A 20,672-nucleotide genomic window follows, 5' to 3' on the forward strand; every position below is an offset into this window, starting at 1 on the left:
AGATGATGTTTCCGTTTGTGGGGAGGAAAAAACTAGGGGTCATAAATATAAGACAGTCACTAATAAATCCAATAAGGAATTCAGGAGAAACTTCTTTACACAGAGAGTGGTTAGAATGTAGAACTCGCTACCACATAAATGCAAATCTTTCTTTCTTTCACTTGGAGTGGTTGAGGTGAATAGCATTGATGCATTTAAGGGGAAGCTAGACAAGTACATTATGGAGAAAGGCATAAAAGGTTATATTGATAGGGTTAGATGAAGTAGGGTGGGAGGAGGCTCATGTAGAGCATAGACACTGGCACAGATCAGTTGGGCTGAATGCTCTGCTCCAGTTTTGTGAAATTCTATGTAATATGTTGAAAAATACATTTAGAACAAGATTCCCAAACGAGTATCTTCACGTTGTCAAATGTCTGGGATAACGTGCTGGGCAGGGGAGTAGAGATGCAGGGGCACTCAGAGCACAGGAGGAAGTCAGGCTGGGAGAGTTGGAGTACTAGAGGGACGAATTTCAGTTGACAAAAAGGCCTTTTATTTTCCTTATTGTGGCACTGTGCATTAATGGACTGGCCCTTTATGACCCAGGCTACTCAAACATGTTTCTGGTATCCCAGACACTATTAATAAGACCTGAACCGTTCAGAATATTTCCCGATTCTCGTGTATTCATGATACGTTTAGTGCCAAATGAGAATCCTTTCCCAACACCCCTTACCCTGGTCAATTTTCTTCTTCTCCTGAATACAGCAATTCCGGTAGTTAGTGGCAGAGACACCGGCTCACCCAAATAGTCATCTCTTGGAGTCTGGACGGAGAATGTCAGTGATCTATTCAGCTGAAGGGGCATCATAACTTGAGTCTGGCCCCTGGCCAATGTTTATCCCACAGCCAACACTGCCAAAGACAGAGTAATTGGTTATTCATCTCACCTGCTGTCTGTGGGATCTTGCTGTGCACAACTTGGCTGCCGCATCTGCCTGCATAACAACAGTGACTGCGTTTCTGAGAACGTGAAAGCTGCTGTATAAATTTCCTTGACCATGCATTAGTAGGAAGTATCCTGGCCTTGACTGTAAGACGCAGTCCCACCGATGCATTAAGTTCAGTTGTAGAGATGGTGGGAGCACACTTGGCTGTGGAATCTTGTTCGTTTAGTGGGCCTTATCTTATGGTTTCAAGTATTTTTTTTTGAAGAATTTTTGAAGTACAGTCCCCACCACTTAAAACACCCACTTTTAAACTGGGCAGTCGCTTATGTCGGTCAAAGCGCGATTAACCTTCTCCAATTGCATTAACGTCAATTTCAAAGTTGCCGGTTACAGTGTCTTAAGTGCTCCTTTTATTTCGGAAAAAAACAACTTACTCACCAGTTCGCACCTTGTTAAGATGCACAAGAACAAACTTTAGTAAATAGCAAAAGCAAAATGCTGCGGATGCTGGAAACCTAAAACAAAAATAGAAAATGCTGGAAAACACTCAGCAGGTCAGGCAGCATCTGTGGAGAGAGAAACAGAGTTAATGGGCTTCATTTTAGCATCCGCTATCGGGTGCGTTCCTAGGAGGGGAGGCTCCGAAAATCGGGGAACCCCAGAGCGGGTTCGGAGCCCGGCTCCAACCCGCCCACTTCCAGGTTCCCCACAGACACGCCGGCGTGCGCACGCAGCCCCCGCAGGTGGGAATCCCGCAGGCAATTAAAGCCGGTGGGGTTCCACTTAACAGTATTTGCCTTGGTATTTCAGGTCATTAACAGACCTGATTAAGTGAATATGTGAGGAGGGGTGGGATTTTATTGACAACTGGGACTGTTTCCCATACTGTGAAATGGACGTGTTGCAGCTATCAGCCTGTGGCAGCTGCAAAGGTCCATTTGACAGGTGGGGGGGCGGGGGGGGAGACCCTCACTCATTGCAGGAGGCCACTCTGTCACTTGGGACAAAGTTTGGCCTCCACCACCCTCCTCCTGACAAGAAAATTCACCAACTTGCACACTTACCCCGGGGTCCAGAGACATGTACCTACCTTGCGGACCCCCTCAGATGTATACCTTCCAGATGGGGGCCGCCGTAACTGCAGTCATGACCTCCTCGGAGGGCGAACAGCATCACCAGCCTCGCTGTCCACCTCTGACACGTGGAGCACCACAACAGAGTGCTGTGACACATCCACCTGTACAGCAGGAGGGAGGGCTACCGCAGAGAGAGATGTGTCGCAGAGGGCACTACCCTCGCCACAGGGTCCACAGACCGAGGCTCAGCCTCCTGGACCTCTCTGAGCAGCAGTGCACACGGAGGCTCAGAGTCACTCGACATGTAGTCGTGGACATCTGCAGCCTCCTTCATGCCGAGCTGCTCCCGGTTGGCCCGAGCACCATCTTCTTACCTGTCGCTGTCAAAGTCACCACTGCCCTCAACAACTTCTCCTCCGCATCATTCCAGGGTGCCACCGGGGATATCGCTGATGTCTCTCAGTCGTCTGCACAAAAGAGCCCTGCAAATACACCTACACTCACTCTGCAGTGACACAATGGGTGTCATCAGTTGTGGGTCTTCATTGTGATCCTCAGGAAAGGGCATTATTGCACAAACCAGACAAGATTCGCAAAGACATGGCAGTAGTGGTGCCAATATAATATGTAATGTGAGTTGGTCAGAAATTCAATATAAGTAAAAACCATGACAAACCCTCAAACACCCTTGTGCATCCCTTCATGCTCACGACACGTTTGCCTTACGCTGCCTACTGCACATATGTGATGCATGCCCTGTGGCTGCAGCACAGGTAGTGGCGGGTTGAGTGAGGCTGGCCGTGAAAGAGATGCACGAGAGGGTGAGTATGAGATAGAGCCATGAGATTGTATGAGGATTGGGTTGAGTGGTAGTGGCGGGATGAGTACTGGCGAAGTGAGTAAGTGCAGGTAAGATGAAGATGAGGTTTGAGTGGGTATGAGGAGTGATGTGACAGAGTAGTGTTGGCAGTGCAGAAGGAGATGTGGGGTTGGGGCGGTGATGTGGCAGATGGAGTGCAGGGGAATGAGTCAGTGTACTCACTTTGGCTGACCTACTTAGGTCATTGGAGCGCCTCCTGCACTGTATGCAGGTGCGTGATATGTTGGTGGTGCAGATGACCTCTGCCACCTCGAGCCAGGCCTTCCTGGTGGCTTCCTCCCGCCCGCCAGGGGGATGATCTCTGTCTTCCCTATCCTCCTCACCCCATCTAATGATACCTGGAGTGAGGCATCATTAAACTGGGAGCAGCCTTCCCCCTGGGCTGCTCCATGCTGTATTTTTTTCTATTTGTTGCAGTATCTGTCAGTGGAGGACTGCCCCTTTAAATAGAGCTCCTCCAGCTGATAGAGCTTACTGTGCATGCGCAGTCCGCCCGACGTGCAGCTTAGCAGTGGGGAACCCGGAAGACCAGGTAAGTGGATCCAATTAGGCTGCGATCGCGCGGGGGGCAGACTAATTTCACCGGGCGCGTTACCCAAGCGCCCAATAGCCCCCCTGCCGCGAACTCGCAGCCCTGCTAACATCGAGCCCAATGTTTCAGGTCAGTGACCTTTCATCAGAACTCATCAGAAATGTTAACTCTCTTTCTCTCTTCACAGATGCTGCCTGACCTGCTGAGTGTTTTCCAGCATTTTCTATTTTTATATAAGTAAATAGCGCCTCTTTAAGGTCCAATTACTTTTTGTGCACTTAAACCCTTCTAATCCTCTATAAGTGATGTGGGTTTACAGTTTATATGGTTTAAATAAAGCTAATTGCATTGCAGTTAGTCTTGTTTGGTTTCTCCAGTAGTGATCTACAATATATAGTAGAGCACTGTCATTGCGATACCCCGTTATACCGGCCATCGCGTATACTGGCAAATCACGCTCGCACGAACGCGCCCGCTATAAGCGGTGGGGACTATTGTAGGTTGGAACATTTTTGGGATCAAGTGGATCTGCTGTACGGTGGCAGCTAATTGGCAGTTCTGTTTTTACAGGCACAAACACAAGTAAAAACGTTAGAGGACACGTTGGAGAAACTGAAGCTAGAATCCCAAAACACGGAACAGGTACTTTTTTCCGTTTGCTTTGTAGGAACAGGAGGAAGCCATTCAGACCCTTGAGCCTGCTGTGCCATTCAATTCGATCATGGCTGATCTGCACCTCAAGTCTCATTCACCCGCCTTTACGCCATAACCTTTGATACCCTTACCTAACAAAATTCTATCGATCTCAGTCTTGAAAACTCCAATTGACCCCTAGCATCCACAACCCTTTGTGTGAAAAAGTGCTTCCTGATTTCCTTCTTAAATGGCCTAGCTCTAATTTTAAGATTATGCCCCCTCATTTTTGATTCCTCCACCAGAGGAAATACTTTCTCTGTATTTACCCAATCGAATCCTCCTCTAACCTTGGAGACCTTGACGCCTTGCCTGGGGACATGTCCATGGGCACTGGTTGGCTCCAGATGACTTACCCAAGGCCAGCCCCAGCCCCAGCCCCATTCTTTCTTGAGGCCCACAGGGGTCACTGTTCATCAGCTGGGAGTGGAGAGGTGTTGTACACGGGTAAGACACTGTTTTGAGTACTTCTGGAATGATTTGAATCTCTGTTTTCTCCTCAGATGAAGGAGCTAGTCACTGAGTTGGAGGCACAGCTACAAACCCAATTAGAATCTGCACCCACACAGTGTCAGAAATACTCGGTAGAAATAAAAGAGGTGAGTGTGGCCACGGATGTCGGTATTTTCCTCTTGTTTTAGTGAATTTGTAAACATGTTTATATACAGTGCATTAACAGATTTTAGTAAAAGTAACTTACAGGAGAAAATATTTTTTTGGGTCCCCCAACCTGTACCCCGGGGACCCTCGGTCTGTACAACATAGGGACATAGGAACAGGAGTAGGCCATTCAGCCCCTCGTGCCTGCTCTGCCATTTGATAAGATCATGGCTGATCTGTGATCTAACTCCATATACCTGCCTATGGCCCATATCCCTTGATACCTTTGGTTGCCAAAAAGCTATCTATCTCAGATTTAAATTTAGCAATTGAGCTAGTATCAATTGCTGTTTGCGGAAGAGAGTTCCAAACTTCTACCACCCTTTGTGTGTAGAAATGTTTTCTAATCTCACTCCTGAAAGGTCTGGCTCTAATTTTTAGACTGTGCCCCCTACTCCTAGAATCCCCAACCAGCGGAAATAGTTTCTCTCTATCCACCCTATCTGTTCCCCTTAATATCTTATAAACTTCGATCAGATCACCCCTTAACCTTCTAAACTCTAGAGAATACAACCCCAATTTGTGTAATCTCTCCTTGTAACTTAGCCCTTGAAGTCCGGTTATCATTCTAGTAAACCTACGCTGCACTCCCTCCAAGGCCAATATGTCCTTCCGAAGGTGCGGTGCCCAGAACTGCTTACAGTACTCCAGGTGCGGTCTAACCAGGGTTTTGTATAGCTGCAGCATAACTTCTGCCCCCTTGTACTCTAGTCCTCTAGATGGAAAGGCCAGCATTCCATTAGCCTTATTGATTATTTTCTGCACCTGTTCATGACACTTCAATGATCTATGCACCTGAACCCTTAAGTCCCTTTGGATATCCACTGTTTTTAACATTTACCATTTAGAAAGTACCCTGTTCTATCCTTTTTTGATCCAAAGTGGATGACCTCACATTTGCCTACATTGAATTCCATTTGCCACAGTTTTGCCTATTCACCTAATCTATCAATATCCCTTTGTAATTTTATGTTTTCATCTACACTGCTTACAATGCCACCAATCTTTGTGTCATCGGCAAACTTAGATATGAGACTTTCTATGCCTTCATCTAAGTCGTTAATAAATATTGTGAATAATTGAGGCCCCAAGACAGATCCCTGCGGGACTCCACTAGTCACATCCTGCCAATGTGAGTACCTTCCCATTATCCCTACTCTCTGTCGCCTTTCGCTCAGCCAGCTTCTTAACCAAGTCCGTACTTTTCCCTCGATTCCATGGGCTTCTATCTTAGCTAACAGTCTCTTATGTGGGACTTTATCAAATGCCTTCTGGAAGTCCATATAAATAACATCCATTGACATTCCCCTGTCCACTACTTTAGTCACCTCTTCAAAAAATTCAATCAGGTTTGTCAGGCACGACCTACCTTTCACAAATCCATGCTGGCTCTCTCTGATTACCTGAAAATTCTTGAGGTGTTCAGTCACCCTATCCTTAATTATAGACTCCAGCATTTTCCCCACAACAGATGTTAGGCTAACTGGTCTATAATTCCCTGGTTTCCCTCTCTCTCCTTTCTTAAAAAGCAGAGTGACATGTGCAATTTTCCAATCTAGAGGGACAGTTCCTGAATCTAGAGAACTTTGTAAGATTATAGTTAGGGCATCTGCAGTGTACTCACTTACTTACTTTAAAACCCTGGGATGGAAACCATCTGGTCCTGGGGATTTGTCACTCTTTAGTGCTATTATTTTCTTCATTACCGTTGTTTTACTTTTGTTAATTTTATTGAGTCCCTGTCCCCGATTCAATATTAGTTTTCTTGGGATTTCCGGCATGCATTCCTCTTTTTCTACTGTAAATACTGACACAAAGTAATTATTCAACATGTCCGCCATTTCCCCATGTCAATGACAATATCCCCACTTTCAGTTTTTAAGGGGCCAACACTGCTCCTGACAACCCTCTTTTTCCTAATATAACTATAAAAGTTCTTCATATTGGTTTTGATATCCCTTGCAAGTTTTCATGCTCTATTTTTGTAGCTCTTACTATCTGTTTTGTGACCCTTTGTAGATCATTGTATCTTTCCCATTCGCCAGGATCTGTGCCATTTTTTGCCTTTTTGTATGCCCTTTCCTTTTGTCTTATACTGTCCCTTACCTCTTTAGTTGTCCATGGCTTTTTTTTTGGCATGTAGTGTTCTTGCCCCTCAGGGGTATAAACTGATTCTGTATCACGTTAAATGTTTCTTTAAACATTTCCCACTGATCATCAGTCGTTTTACCCATTAATAGATTTGCCCAGTTTACTGTGGACAGTCTCTGTCTCATCCCATTGAAGTCGGCCTTACCCAAATCCAGAATCAGTTCACGCACAGTTAAGCTGTTAACTAAATCTGGTTCATTACTCATTACTAAATCTAGTATGGCTTGCCCGCTTGTTGCCTCTAGGACATACTGCTGTAGAAAACTATCCCGGACACACTTAAGAAATTCACTACCTTTCTGACAGTTGCTAGTCTGCTTTTCACAATCTGTGTGAAGGTTAAAGTCCCCCATTAAGACCACTATGCCTTTCTTACACGCTTGTCTAATCTCTGCACTTATACAATCCAGCACTTCAGAGCTGCTGCCAGGGATCCTATACACAACTCCTACTATAGTCTTAGATCCTTTCCTATTTCTCAATTCAGCCCATAAGGTCTCTGTTGGCTGCTTACCTCTCGTTATATCCTCCTTTATCATTGAAATGATTTCATCTCTAATAACTAAGGCTACTCCTCCCCCTCTTCCATTTTCCCTATCTCTCTTGTAGATCTTATAACCCGGTATATTTAGTTCTCAATCCTGACCATCCTGCAGCCATGTCTCAGTAATAGCTATCATGTCATACCCTCCAATTTGAATTTGAACCTGTAGTTCATTTAATTTATTCCTTATACTCCGTGCATTTGTATATAGAACTTTTAATTGGGCCACACACCCTAGTCTGACCTTCAGCTTTGATGCTGGGTTAATCGCTTTACGCCTTCTAGTTTTCACTTTATCTGTAGTGCCTAAAGTACACTTTCTTTCTGCTGCTCTACGCTTTTCCCTTTCACTTGTTCTTGAACAACTGTTTGTACTATTTGTATTGTAAATTTCCCCTTGGTCTTCCCCTCTCTTGCTGCTTTCAACTTTACTCCCCTCTGACTCCCCACTCAGGTTCCCATCCCCCTGCCACTCTAGTTTAAACCTTCCCCAACAGCACTAGCAAACACCCCCGCGAGGACATTGGTCCCGGTCCTGCTCGGGTGTAACCTATCCCGCTTGTACAGGTCCCACCTTCCCCAGAACCGGTCCCAATGTCCCAGGAATCTTGCAGTTCTCTAATCTGGAAAGAACATTGGTTTTTATGGCAGCTCACAACTGCCTCCTGCTGAAGTAAAATAATCTTCTCAAAGGAAAAAACTGCAAATGCTGCAATTCTCAAACTAAAACGGGAAATTCTGAAAACACACAGCCTGGTCACCTTCCAGTACCTCGTCCAAGTGGCCACTCTTCACAACCGAGCCCAAACAGTGGACAATGGCAGGCTATTCCAGCCCAGGGGAATCACAGCCCAGCCAGACCCTTTCCTGGCCTGACTGCCACGTACGTGCATTTCTAACAAGGGTCATTGGGTAGTGATCAGCTGGCTTAGCACAGACCGGGAGGGTGTGGGTTTGTGGCTTAGCCGCTCACTGACTTACTCAGTTGTGCAATTGGGAGGAGGTATTTTAGAAATCTAGAAACATAGGAACAGGAGTAGGCCATCCAACCCCTCGAGCCTGCTCCGCCATTCAATTAGATCAAGGTTGATCTGTACCTCAACCTCATTTACCCGCCTTTGCTCCATATCCCTTGATAACCTTAGCCCAACAAAAATCTGCCGATCTCAGTCTTGCAAATTACAATTGACCCCAGCATCCACAGCCCTTTGAGGGAGAGAGTTCCAGATTTCTACTACCCTCTGTGTGACCCAGTGCTTCCTGATTTCACTCCTGAATGGCCTAGCTCTAATTTTAAGATTGTGCCCACCCCCACCCTTGTTTCTGTCCTTTGTGCACCTTTGCTCGAAATGGACTCATTTAGAATTGGATGTGTGAATATCAGTGACGGCTAAGTACAGAGATTGTGTGTGGCTGTTCTGAGAAGCCCCGACAGTGAAGTCACCTCAACAGCCTGGACCTTCCCCATGGAGCTTGATAAATCATACAGCCTTTGTTGGTTCTGAAAGATTTAACGGACTTGGATTGTGAAAGGTTTCAGTCCTGTTGTTGCCGTTAGGGTTTCTGGGGTAGTGAGGGTGGACAGTGTGGAGTTGTATTGTCCCTTTAAGCGGTAAGGGACTGGCCAGACTCCTGGCAGCAGTTCGGGCTGTGCTAATAATGAGTGGGTCAGTACACAGATATTGTCTGATTGATCACTAGTCCCTGTATAGTGCGGTGTGCTGCCAGCAGACCCAGATACAAAGCCCCTGAGCCCAGTGTCGAGCTCCCGTGTGTGGGCGCCCGTGCGTGAACTCTGTTCTCTGGAAATCGTGGTAGGGACATGAGACAATTAAACTAACATTGAAAGAAAGACAGACTTGCATTTATAAAGTGTCTTTCACGACCTCAGGACATCCCAAAGCGCTTTACAATAAATGAAGTACTTTTTTGAAGTGTAGTCACTGTTGTAATTTCGGAAATGTGGCAGTCAATTTACATACATCAAGCCCCCACAATCAGCAATATGATAATGACCAGATAATCTGTTTTAGTGATGTTGGTTGAGGGATAAATATTAGCCAGGACACTGGGGATAACTCTCCTGCTCTTCTTCAAAATAGTGCTATGGGATCTTTTATCTCCACCTGAGAGGGCAGACGAGGCCTAGGTTTAACGTCTCATCCGAAAGACGGCACCTCCGACAGTGCAGCTCTCCCTCATTGGAGTATCAGCCTAGATTATGTGCTCAAGACTCCAGTGGGGCTTGAACCCATCGTCTTCTGACTCAGAGGGGAGAGTGCTACCAACTGAGCCACGGTTAACACTTAAACCATCCCATACTAAGGTTATAAAATCTCAGGAGGTTCAATGGACCATCTGTGCACTTTAAAACATGGCTTTGCACCAGACTGGAGTTGTTCTGCACGGTTTGAAGCCCAAGTATTGTAGGACCAGCTGCTGGATGTTACCTCACGCGCACTTGGCATGAGTGCAGTAACGAATCAGATTGCTAACCTGATTCCCCAGTTATACTGCTGCTGTTTTGTCAACACACACCCAGCCATTCAGCACTGATTCATAACTGAACAGTATGATGTGAATAGGGCACATTCAGGAGTTAGGGCAAAGCTGGGAGAAATAAGACCAAGTGTCCCTAATGCATTCTCTCTCGCGCTGTCTTTTACGAGTATTTGTCTTCGCAATGTTACAAAAATGTACAAATTGCCCTGTTTATACTGGAGTTGAATTTATAAAATAAATACTGTGATTTAGAAAGAGACCACTTTGAAATTCTGTTTTCAATATTAAGCTTTGAGCAGAAAAGACCTAATGTACAGGCAAAATATACTTGGTAAATATTCTAACAAGGGGTTGCTTGTGTTGCACTGTGTGGTGCATTGTGGGCTGTTTGCTCATGCGATCTCACAGTGATGATGGTTGGCATCAGATGGTTCCACTGCAGCTGCTAAACTTCCCATTGCGGCAAAAGATTGGTGTGGTGTTTAATAAAAAGGCATCAAAGCAGCACTAAATGTGTGATATAACTCTGGTGTTAAATGAGGCTTAGGGCTGGTCCTTTTGTTCTGAATTGAAGTTAGTGATTTGCTCTCTTTTTCTTCCATTGCAGTTGAGCGAGCTCTTAGTAGAATCACAAAGCCAGCTTGAAATGGCCAATAAAGAGGTACAGAAACAGAGCGAGGAGCTCTCACTGGTGAGGAAAACTAATTTTATAATTGATCTGTTTTCCTTCACTGCAAGTAAATCTTCAATCTAACAACATGCACTTGAACCCCAGCGAAAGGGTACTTTCATCGAAAAAAAATGGTTCTAATTTCTGATCTTAACTTGAGGTGACTTGCTTACCCTGGTGATAGGGAAGTGTTTCATTGGCTAGTAACGCAAGTTAAACAGGGAAATGGGAGGAGCTCTGCTCAGCAGCCTGACCATAGTCCAAAAGATGCTGCTTTCAGGATCTGAAAGCTCTGATATTATTGTTTCAATGAGGAATCCGTGCAGGAATTGACTTGCTGGTAGCTTGGATCCTATTCTTCTGTAGACCCTATCTACATATACCATTGACTGTGGTGTGGTACATGCCCACCTTGTAGTGGGGGATGGGGGAGTTTCGGGGTGATCAAATCCCCCCCCCCCCCCAAATTTCTATGATTTTTTTATCGGACTGCTCCTTCCTTCGAAAGACGGTCTTAGATCACTCGATGGAACGCAGAAACGACAGGTTTTCTTCCAGAACTAGACCAGAGAGAGAGAGAAGCCATCGGAGTCTTAAGATGCTCATAGACCCAGAGGAGTGGGAATGTGGAATCGGGGGGAAGGGGTTTATAGGGAAGCTTGTGATTTTTAAAAATGTATTTGTTATAAATGTTATTTTTAGTGGTGTAAGAACCATCATAGTGGATATATCGCGGGAACATTTTTTTTGCTGTAGTGTGTTTGGATAGAATGTTTTTTATTAGCGTGTGATCGGCAAGAAAATTGAAATTGGGGTTTTGTGTAACATGATTGGCTATTTTCTACTTTTGTTATTCACCAATCAGAAAGGAGAAAAAAGAGCTATAACCAAGAAAAGTTGGCAGACAGACTTAGCAGTCACAATAACAGTGTTGTAAAGATATAACTTTTATGTAAGAAATACATAACTAATATTTTAAGAAGCAACTAATCAATTATTAAGTCAAGGGGTAAGAATTTAAGGGAGCCTAAGGGATGATCATTGGTTATGGGTTTGGATGTCTTGTCCATCCATCACACAGACCCTTCCTTCCTTTTGGAATCGACCAACTCTTGCAGAGGCATAGTTCAGAGTACCAGCAGCCCTCCAGTACCTGACAGTTCTTCTTGTGTGAGTCTAGACAGAGAGTCTCAGCAGGCTATTCAACCACAGGGACTCTCAGAAGCAAAATACTGCGGATGCTGGGATGCTGCTATTTTCTGTTTCAATTTCAGATTTCCAGATTTTCTGTTTTTATCACTGGGGCTCACAGTTCTTTTTTCCCTCTTCGCCCTGAGGTGCTGAGCCCGAATGTAGCATTGCCAGCCCTTCAGAGGTTAGCTAACTGGAGTCAAACTTTGTCTGCAACGCATATCCAGGTAGCCTTTATCTGCCAGGCCATCAGGGGAAGCTCAGTCAGGTTTTTGTTCCTTACGTTACTTTTATCCACTCTTATGACTGAAGCTGTTTACTAAACTCTTAAAAACAGCTCCCCCTCCACCTCCCCTCACCAATGAACAGTTATTGCTTATTCATTTTTCTTCCGTTTTTGTTTTTTCTTTGAAGGTTTTCAAAACTATAAAGGGGACTAAAACAATTGGTCGAGGCAAATCGTTCATTGTAGTGAAGATTTTAGAAATGCAGAGAGCACTTGTTTAAAACATTTGATGGTTAGAAGTAAGAAGAGAAGGCAGATAGTAACCTTTGACCAAGGGCTGATAGAATTCCGGAATAAGAAAGAAAGACTTGCATTTATTTTGCACCTTTCACAACCTAAAGCTGTCCCAAAACACTTTACAGCCAATGAAGTATTTTTGAAGTGTAGTCACTGTTGTAATGTGGGGAAACACAGCAGCCAATTTGCACACAGCAAAAATCCCACAAACAGCAATGTGATAACGACTCGATAATCTGTTTTTTTTTTAGTGATGTTGGTTGAGGGATTATTATTGGCCAGGACACCGGGGAGAACTCTTCTTTGAAATAGTGCTATGGGATCTTCTACTTCCACCTGAGAGGGCAGATGGGGTCTCGGTTTAACGTCTCATCTGAAAGACGGCACCTCCAACAGTGCAGCGCTTCCTCCGTACTGCATTGGGAATGTCAGCCTAGATTTTGTGCTCAAGTCTATGGAGTGCGGCTTGAACCCACAACCTGCTGACTCAGAGGCGACAGTGTGTCCCAAACGGGCAGCCAGGAGTTGAAAACCGGGGTGAGGGCACCTTGGCTGATCAAGGCCGCTTGATCCCATACTCGGAATTGATCAGGCCCTGACTGGCGAGCTGCATCGGTGACTCCCATTTGGCGCCCGCTGCTCGCCGCTTCTGTTCAAAGGAGGCCCGAAGCCGAATTTGACTCAGGCTGGCAGGGCCTTGGGGGCGGAGCAGCCAATCCACAAACTTATCGCGCATTTTGAGCGCAGGTCGGATTTCTCCCTCTAACAAAGATGTGTTAGGGATATAGTGAGAAAGCAGGTGGCTGAGATTGATCTGTGATGCGTGTTAGGGCCTAATAGTCTTTTCTTGATCCTAAAAACAGCCCTTGGGCCATTGGCTTTTACTTGTGTTTGGTGCTTCTTTACAACTGATTCAAAACAGCTCAACTTATTCTCTGTGTGTTTTTGTTTTGGGCGTGGGGGGTGTGCTTTGTTCCATGGGTGCAATTTTGTGCCTTACAAGTGAGCTTTACTGCTCCCTATTCCAGGTGAGGCAGCATCTGTATGAAATGGAGATCCACATGCGTGATGGAGAGTCGGTCGGGTCACTGACTGATCCAGTTGAGCAGGAGCCTGCCAAGGTCAGGGTGGTGAGACGCTCATGCATGCATGGGAGGAACACGCTGATCTATAAATTTGACCACTAACACCTTGCGCCTCTCTAACCTCACAGTGCTATGTGTAGCCATATGCCGTGGTCACTCTCCCTGCAAGGCCAACGTTTTAACCCTCTGTGTCCATGTGTCTAACTGTTGTCTGTGCAGCATCTTCCCTACTGAAAATAACTGTATTTATCGCCTGAACTGCAGCCATTTTTTCCATCTCCAACTTTCCATCTCTTAGTTGACTGCCTATAATTCAGCACCTGCAACCTATGCAGTAAATAATTCCAGTCTTCTGTATTTCTTGTACAGCTTAAAACCCAGCTGGAAGAAACAGTGATCAATGAACAAGCACAGAGACAGAAGCTGGCTGAAGAATTTGAAGAGGTGCTGTTCTTTTTAAATAAAATGCTGACTTTTTTTATTAGGTTATTTCTCTTCTGGTAAATTACTCCCTGTCCTTGGCCTACCTGGGCTTGACACCTGTGTTGCTGGGGGGATGGGCAGGGGGATTTCCTGCCCTGTGACCTCTGACTGCACTTCTCTATCTGGTCAGCAAGAGGTTCTAGGGACCTCTTGACTCTCCCGTGTTTCCTTCCTTCCCAACGGAGACACATAACAGCCTCCACTTGTCTGGACTTGGATCAGGAGATCATTGAATCTGGGATCAAACTTAATGTTCATCCCTTATATTGTGAGCTGGTTCTGTAGTGTTCATAATGTCGTGAAGAGTTATTTTGTTGCAGACAATGTCACAAGAATCAGGCCTTCCCCTGCAACAGTAAAATGATTACCTGTGAGGGATATTGACATCCTCCCAAATTAACTAATTTTTCCGCATGGGTCGAGACAGTGTGTGTCGGCAATAGAGGAAACAACTACAGCTTGCATTTATAAAGAACCTTTAACGTAATAAAATCTCCCTAGGCAGTTCACAGGAGTGTAATCAGACAAAAATTGACACCGAGCCAAAGAAGGAGACATTAGGACAGGCGGTCAACACAGCCAAATCAGATAACGTTCTCACCCAACAATCTCACACAGGCACTTTCCAGCACGAGTCACTAGATAGTGGTCCAGACAGGAGCCTTGACTTCCTTCCTAACCCAAGGGCACTCTGGACAATTGAAACCCCTCAACTGCTGCCCTGTTGAGAGATCAGCTAACTCAGATCAGAGATCTGGGTTAACCTAATATTAATATTTTGAGCGATTTGTCTCATCACTGAACCATACTATCCCCCTGATGTGGGACAGGTATTATGTATGTAACATGCTTTAAATCCAACACGATTGTATTTAGCTGTCACTTTCACTTATTTGCTGTGGAACTGGTATCAGTGGTTTCTAATCATCGCCTGTACACATCTTTATATTAGGCCCAGAGATCTGCATTAAACCTGCAGGAAGAGCTGGAGAAGTTGAGGGCAACAGGGGACAGTGTCACCTTTGATGGAGAGGATATTGTTCAGCTGAAGGTAGTCTTGATGCATTGTGTAGTGTCTGCTGTATGTGTGCACTCTCTACTGTGTCTTATTTTCCCCATAGCCACTCGAAGAGTCACTTACCAATTCCACCTGTGGTATGACAAATACTGAATAAATTACCCGAAAGATAGGCCACCTCATGACTTTGAGGTTGTTTAACCCCTCTTATTTTTCAGGTCATCGTGATCCAATGTTGCTTTCTTTTTATTTTGCTTGCTCCACACACTTTCTTACCTTTTCCCCCCTCCTTTCCTGAAGGCCCTAACTCATGGCTGTGGGTCCAACGGTACTTACCACCCCTCCGGTACCTCACCCAAGTGGCTACTATTCATTTGTTGAGGCTATTTGGTCATGGGGCGCATCACATGCTAACTCAGATCCTACCATCCACATACATGCGCTTTTCAGCAGTGGTCACCGGATAGCAATCAGGAGCAGGAACCCTGCTCATTCCCCTCCCTTCCCCTCCCAGCCCCAGAACACTGAAAGTGCCATGATCAAAGTACCATTGTGGGAACACCATCATCACAAGGACTGCAGTGGTTCAAAGAAACCACCACCACCTTCTCAGGGCAACAAACAAAAAAGCTGGTTCCAGTAAAAGTTACCATGAAGCTGTCGGATTGTCGTAAAAACTCAACTGGTTCGCTGATGTCCTTTAAGGAAGGAAACCTGCCGTCCTTACTTGTCCTAGCCTATGTGTGACTCCAGTCCCAGACCAATGTGGTTAACCCTTAACTGCCCCCTGAAGTGGCCTAGTGATCCACTTAGTTGTATTGAAGCATTACATTGCAGCTATTCAAGAAGGTGGCCCACCACCACCTTCTCAAGGGCAACTAGGGTTGGGCAATAAATGCCGGCTTTACCAGTGTCATCCATATCCTGAGAATGAATATTAAAAATAAAATCTTGGCTAAGTTTGGGACTCAATTACGCAGTCACACTCCATCACTTCTGGGTAAGGTAGATGGGGGAGGAGGGGAGGAGGGGAGGGATTACCCACTACGCCACAGGGTTGGCTCTGCAGTGACCCACTGTATAGAAGTGGTAACTGTGAAACAAAGCACTTTTGTGCTTCATGAAAGATTACTGTGGCCTTTTTATCAATGCATTGACTAAAGCACTCAAACATAAATGTGGCGTACTTAAAAGTGATGGCACAGTTAGCAAACATCCATTTTTAGTTCAGGTTTCCAGCATCCGCAGTATTTTGCTCTTGTTTTTGGTAAAATTACAGCCTTGCAGTTGAGCCTTGGGCCTATCGTCTGTTTAATCTATTTCAATGTTTCAGACTCGCACACTTCAGAGCGGTTCTCATTAACGGTATGAACTTGAAAAATTGACTGTTCCACTCTTTGCACACATGCTGCTCAGCTTTTCCAATTTTTTTTCTGTTATTGTTTCAGATATCCAGCATTTGCCATTTGAGTTTTGCCTATTTTCTCTCTCTCTCTCTCTCTCTCTGTTTGAGCTGAGGGGTTAAGGTTGTTTTTTTCAAATGAAGGGAGGCTTTGAATTGAGCCTTTTATTGGCTGATCGTAAAGCACCATCCACGGCTACAGTGGAGAGATGTACCAGCCCTGTCACCGGGTCTTACCAGCTGGAGGAGTAGGAGGGTGATGTGAGGACTGCACCTGAAAATGGGAACAAAAATGCCCTTAGCTAAATTATAATGCATTGTGTACAAGGCTTTTTCTGTTCCAGTTTTCTTCCCTGCTATCCTGACTCCAGTGGCTCGTGCCAGAGAACAGTCGCACGAGTTCCTGCAGCCCTCCAATATCTTAGTTCAGTGGTATTCTTCAGTGAGTGTTGGCAGAGCTATTCTGCTAGAGAGGACTTCACAGCCAAACTTGTTCTTGTGCAATATCCACACATGTGCGTCCCTGCAGGTGTCAGGAATGTAGGAACAGGAGTAGGCCATTCAGCCCCTTGAGCCTGTTCCGCCATTCAGTTAGCTTATGGCTGTTCTGTATCTCAACTCCATTTACCCGCCTTGGACAGAGATTGGAGTTTTGAGCTGACTTCGCCCCTCCGGCCTCCCCCTCCCCCCCATCCCCCCCTCCCCCCCATCCCCCCCCTCCCCCCAATCCCCCCATCCCCCCCTCCCCCCAATCCCCCCCTCCCCCCAATCCCCCCCTCCCCCCAATCCCCCCCCCTCCCCCCTCCCCCCAATCCCCCCCCATCCCCCCCTCCCCCCAATCCCCCCCCCCTCCCCCCCCCCCCCCAATCCCCCCCCATCCCCCCCCCTCCCCCCCCATCCCCCCCCTCCCCCCCCCCCTCCCCCCCCTCCTCCTCCTCCTCCTCCTCCCCCCCCCCCCTCCTCCCCCCCTCCTCCCCTCCCCCCCTCCTCCCCTCCCCCTCCTCCCTCCCCTCCCCCTCCCCCCCTCCTCCCCTCCCCCCTCCTCCCCTCCCCCCTCCTCCCTCCCCCCTCATCTACCTTACCCAGAAGTGATGGAGTGTGACTGCTGACTCAGGACAGATTAATTATCAACCATGGGACCTTCCTGGTTTATATGGTTCACCATAACAGGAAGTGAGTCATTCTCTCAGCCATCTGGGGAGTAATTATAGACAGGAAGTGGGTCATTCTCCGCTATCTGGGGAGCAATTATACACAGGAAGTGGGTCATTCTCTGCTGTCTGGGGGAACAATTATACACAGGAAGTGGGTCATTCTCCGCTATCTGGGGAGCAATTATACACAGGAAGTGGGTCATTCTCTGCTGTCTGGGGAACAATTATACACAGGAAGTGGGTCATTCTCCGCTATCTGGGGAGCAATTATACACAGGAAGTGGGTCATTCTCTGCTGTCTGGGGAACAATTATACACAGGAAGTGGGTCATTCTCCGCTATCTGGGGAGCAATTATACACAGGAAGTGAGTCATTCTCCGCTATCTGGGGAGCAATTATACACAGGAAGTGAGTCATTCTCTGAGCTATCGGGAGCAATTATACACAGGAAGTGAGATTCTCTGAGCTATCGGGAGCAATTATACACAGGAAGTGAGACATTCTCTGAGCTATCGGGAGCAATTATAAACAGGCATTATTCTTTTAATTTAGATTTGTTTGTTTCTCTGCAGTTAAGGTTTCAAAATTACCCCTGTGCATTGCACACACCATATTGAATGTTGATCCTATTTACACACAGCAACAAGTTTGATAGTAACTAGTTATCGGTGTAGTGACTAGTTGACTGCATCAGCTGGTGCCATATATACTGTTTGAGCCTGAGAATGCCCCTTGTTACTGATTCACCTTCTACTGTTTACCCTCTCAAAACCTTTCCTAATTTTGAACATCGCTGTTAAATTCCCTCCTCAACCAATGTTACAGTCCATTCTTCCTAACCATTATTATTCTTTCCCAGTATCATTCTAGTGAATCTTTGCTGTACTCGTTCCATGGCTCTGATATCCTTCCTATAATGGGGTGACCTGAACAGTACTTCAACTGGTGCAAATTCATATTCTATCTGCAAATTTGTATATAAAAATGTGTGTTTGCAGCATTTTCTAATGCTACAGTTCACCTTTTAAAGAGATTTGGAAAATAACACATGACGGAAATCTCTTGGGAGTAGGAATATGAGACTTCTAGTATTGCTGCAGAGTTTTAAACTCTGACCATCAAGGATTTCCATAAATTGGCTCCTCATTTAAAGGGTAATTTGGGTTGAAATTGTGCTGAGATATCAGTAACAAATGGATTTATATCGATTCTGTTGTCCACTATTTAACAGAGACAATAATCTGTTTACATTCTCAACTTTGTGTTCAAATCCCTTCATGGCCTCACCCCTCCTTATCTCTGTAACCTCCTCCAGCTCTATAACCCATCCCTGAACTCTCTGTTCGTCTGATTCTCACCTCTTGTGCACCTCCTCCATTTGACCCACCATTGGTGGTCATACCTTCAGCTGTCTAGGCCCTACACTCTGGGATTCCCTCCCTAAACGTCTATGCCTCTCCTCCTTTAAGACCCTCCTTAAAACCCACTTTTAGTACCAAGATTTTAGTCACCCCTCCTAATATCTCCCCCTTTGACTCAGTGTCCGTTTTTCAATTACTCCCCTGTGAAGCACTTTGGGTAGTTTTTTGCTACATTAAAGGCACTGTATAATGCAAATTGTTGTTGTTTACATTAACATCATTGTCCTGTTTATATTTACAGGAAAGACTTGACAAAGAAAAGAAAATGACCAAGGACTTGGGCCAAGCAGCTACAAAACTACAGCAGATGCTGAAGGTTACCCAGGAACAACTTAACAAGGAAAAGGAAACTGTTCAGAACCTACAAGCACAGAGACAGGAAAAGGTACATCAGTGAAAGTTCAATCACGGTCATCTCACTTTGGTTACTGACAATGTTTTGTCAAAGGGTCTCCATCTCTTTTTTTTCTTTCCTTCCATCTGTGTGTGTCTCTCTTTCTCGTGTTCTCTCTCTCTCTCTCTCATGCCAATTCTACAGGAACAGAGAGATCTGGGGGTATATGTGCACAAATCGTTGTAGATGGCAGGGTAGGTTGAGAAAGCAGTTAAAAAAGCACATGGGATCCTGGTCTTTATAAATAGAGGCATAGAGTACAAAAGAAAGGAAGTCATGGTGAACCTTTATAAAACACTGGTTCGGCCACAGCTGGAGTATTGTATCCTGTTCTGGGCACCGCACTTAAGGAAAGATGTGAAGGCCTTAGAGAGGGTGCAGAGGAGATTTACTAGAATGATTCCAGGGATGAGGAATTTCAGTTGCGTGGATAGACCAGAGAAGCTGGGGTTGTTCTCCTTGGAACGGAGAAGGTTGAGAGGAGATTTGGTAGAGGTGTTCAAAATCATGAAGGATCTAAACAGAGTAGATAGAGAGCAACTGTTCCCATTGGCGGAAGGATCAAGAACCAGAGGACGTATATTTAAGATGATTGGCAAAAGAACCAAAAGTGACATGAGGAAAAACTTTTTTACACAGTGAGTGGTTAGAATCTGGAATGCAGTGCCAGAGGAGGTGGTGGAGGCAGATTCAATCATGGCCTTCAAAAGGGAACTGGATAAGTACTTGAAAGGAAAAAATATACAGGGCTACGGGGATAGGGCGGGGGAGTGGGACTAGCTGGATTGCTCTTGCATAGAGCCGGTTCGGACTTGATGGACCGAATGGTCTCCTTCCATGCTGTAAGTATTCCATGATTCTATGTCCTCTGTGTGTATCTTTCGCTCTCGCGTGTATACTCTATCTCTCTAAGTCATGTCTCCTGTACATTGTGTCTCTCTCTTGCATGTGTTTTCTCTCTCCACCTTTCTCTCGTGTGTGCATTTTGTTCTATAAGACGTATCTCCTGTACACTATTGTTCTCTGTCTGGCATGTGTTCTCTCTATCTTCCTTTCTCTCTCTCTCTCTCTCTCTCCCTCCTGACAAGCTGTGAATGGAATCCCAGAAACAAAAGGAGGCACAAGTCTGTTGAAGTTCAGAAATGAAAGGGCAATAGCCATGAGCTGTGTTATCAGTAGCACGGAGCTAATCCCCCAACTCATCCTCTGCTAAGGCTTTTCAAGATTTTCTTTTTTAAAAAAAAGATTGCTTTTAAGACTCAAAATCTGAAATTGTAAGACAGAAAATCTGAAGTATGTGAAGACCTTAGAGAGGGTGCAGAGAGATTTTTTTTTATATTCGTTCGTGGGATGTGGGCGT

General features: G+C 45.5%; 1 protein-coding gene across 6 annotated transcripts in view; it reads left to right on the plus strand.

The window, feature by feature from the left end:
* The window catches only part of LOC137324677 (ribosome-binding protein 1-like), a 112,929-nt gene that overhangs the window by 89,711 nt on the left and 2,546 nt on the right, over positions 1-20,672 (plus strand). For 3 of the 6 annotated variants that reach the window (XM_067989258.1, XM_067989257.1, XM_067989259.1), the window contains 7 exons: positions 3,991-4,062; positions 4,617-4,712; positions 10,578-10,661; positions 13,383-13,475; positions 13,809-13,883; positions 14,875-14,973; positions 19,160-19,303. In XM_067989258.1, the coding sequence (XP_067845359.1) occupies positions 3,991-4,062; positions 4,617-4,712; positions 10,578-10,661; positions 13,383-13,475; positions 13,809-13,883; positions 14,875-14,973; positions 19,160-19,303 (663 nt within the window). The remainder of the gene's footprint in view (positions 1-3,990; positions 4,063-4,616; positions 4,713-10,577; positions 10,662-13,382; positions 13,476-13,808; positions 13,884-14,874; positions 14,974-19,159; positions 19,304-20,672) is intronic. The other 3 variants (XM_067989261.1, XM_067989260.1, XM_067989262.1) reach the window with 3 other exon arrangements.

Source organism: Heptranchias perlo, chromosome 8 (genome assembly GCF_035084215.1).
Source record: "Heptranchias perlo isolate sHepPer1 chromosome 8, sHepPer1.hap1, whole genome shotgun sequence".
In the NCBI taxonomy this organism is placed as follows: Eukaryota; Metazoa; Chordata; class Chondrichthyes; order Hexanchiformes; family Hexanchidae; genus Heptranchias; species Heptranchias perlo.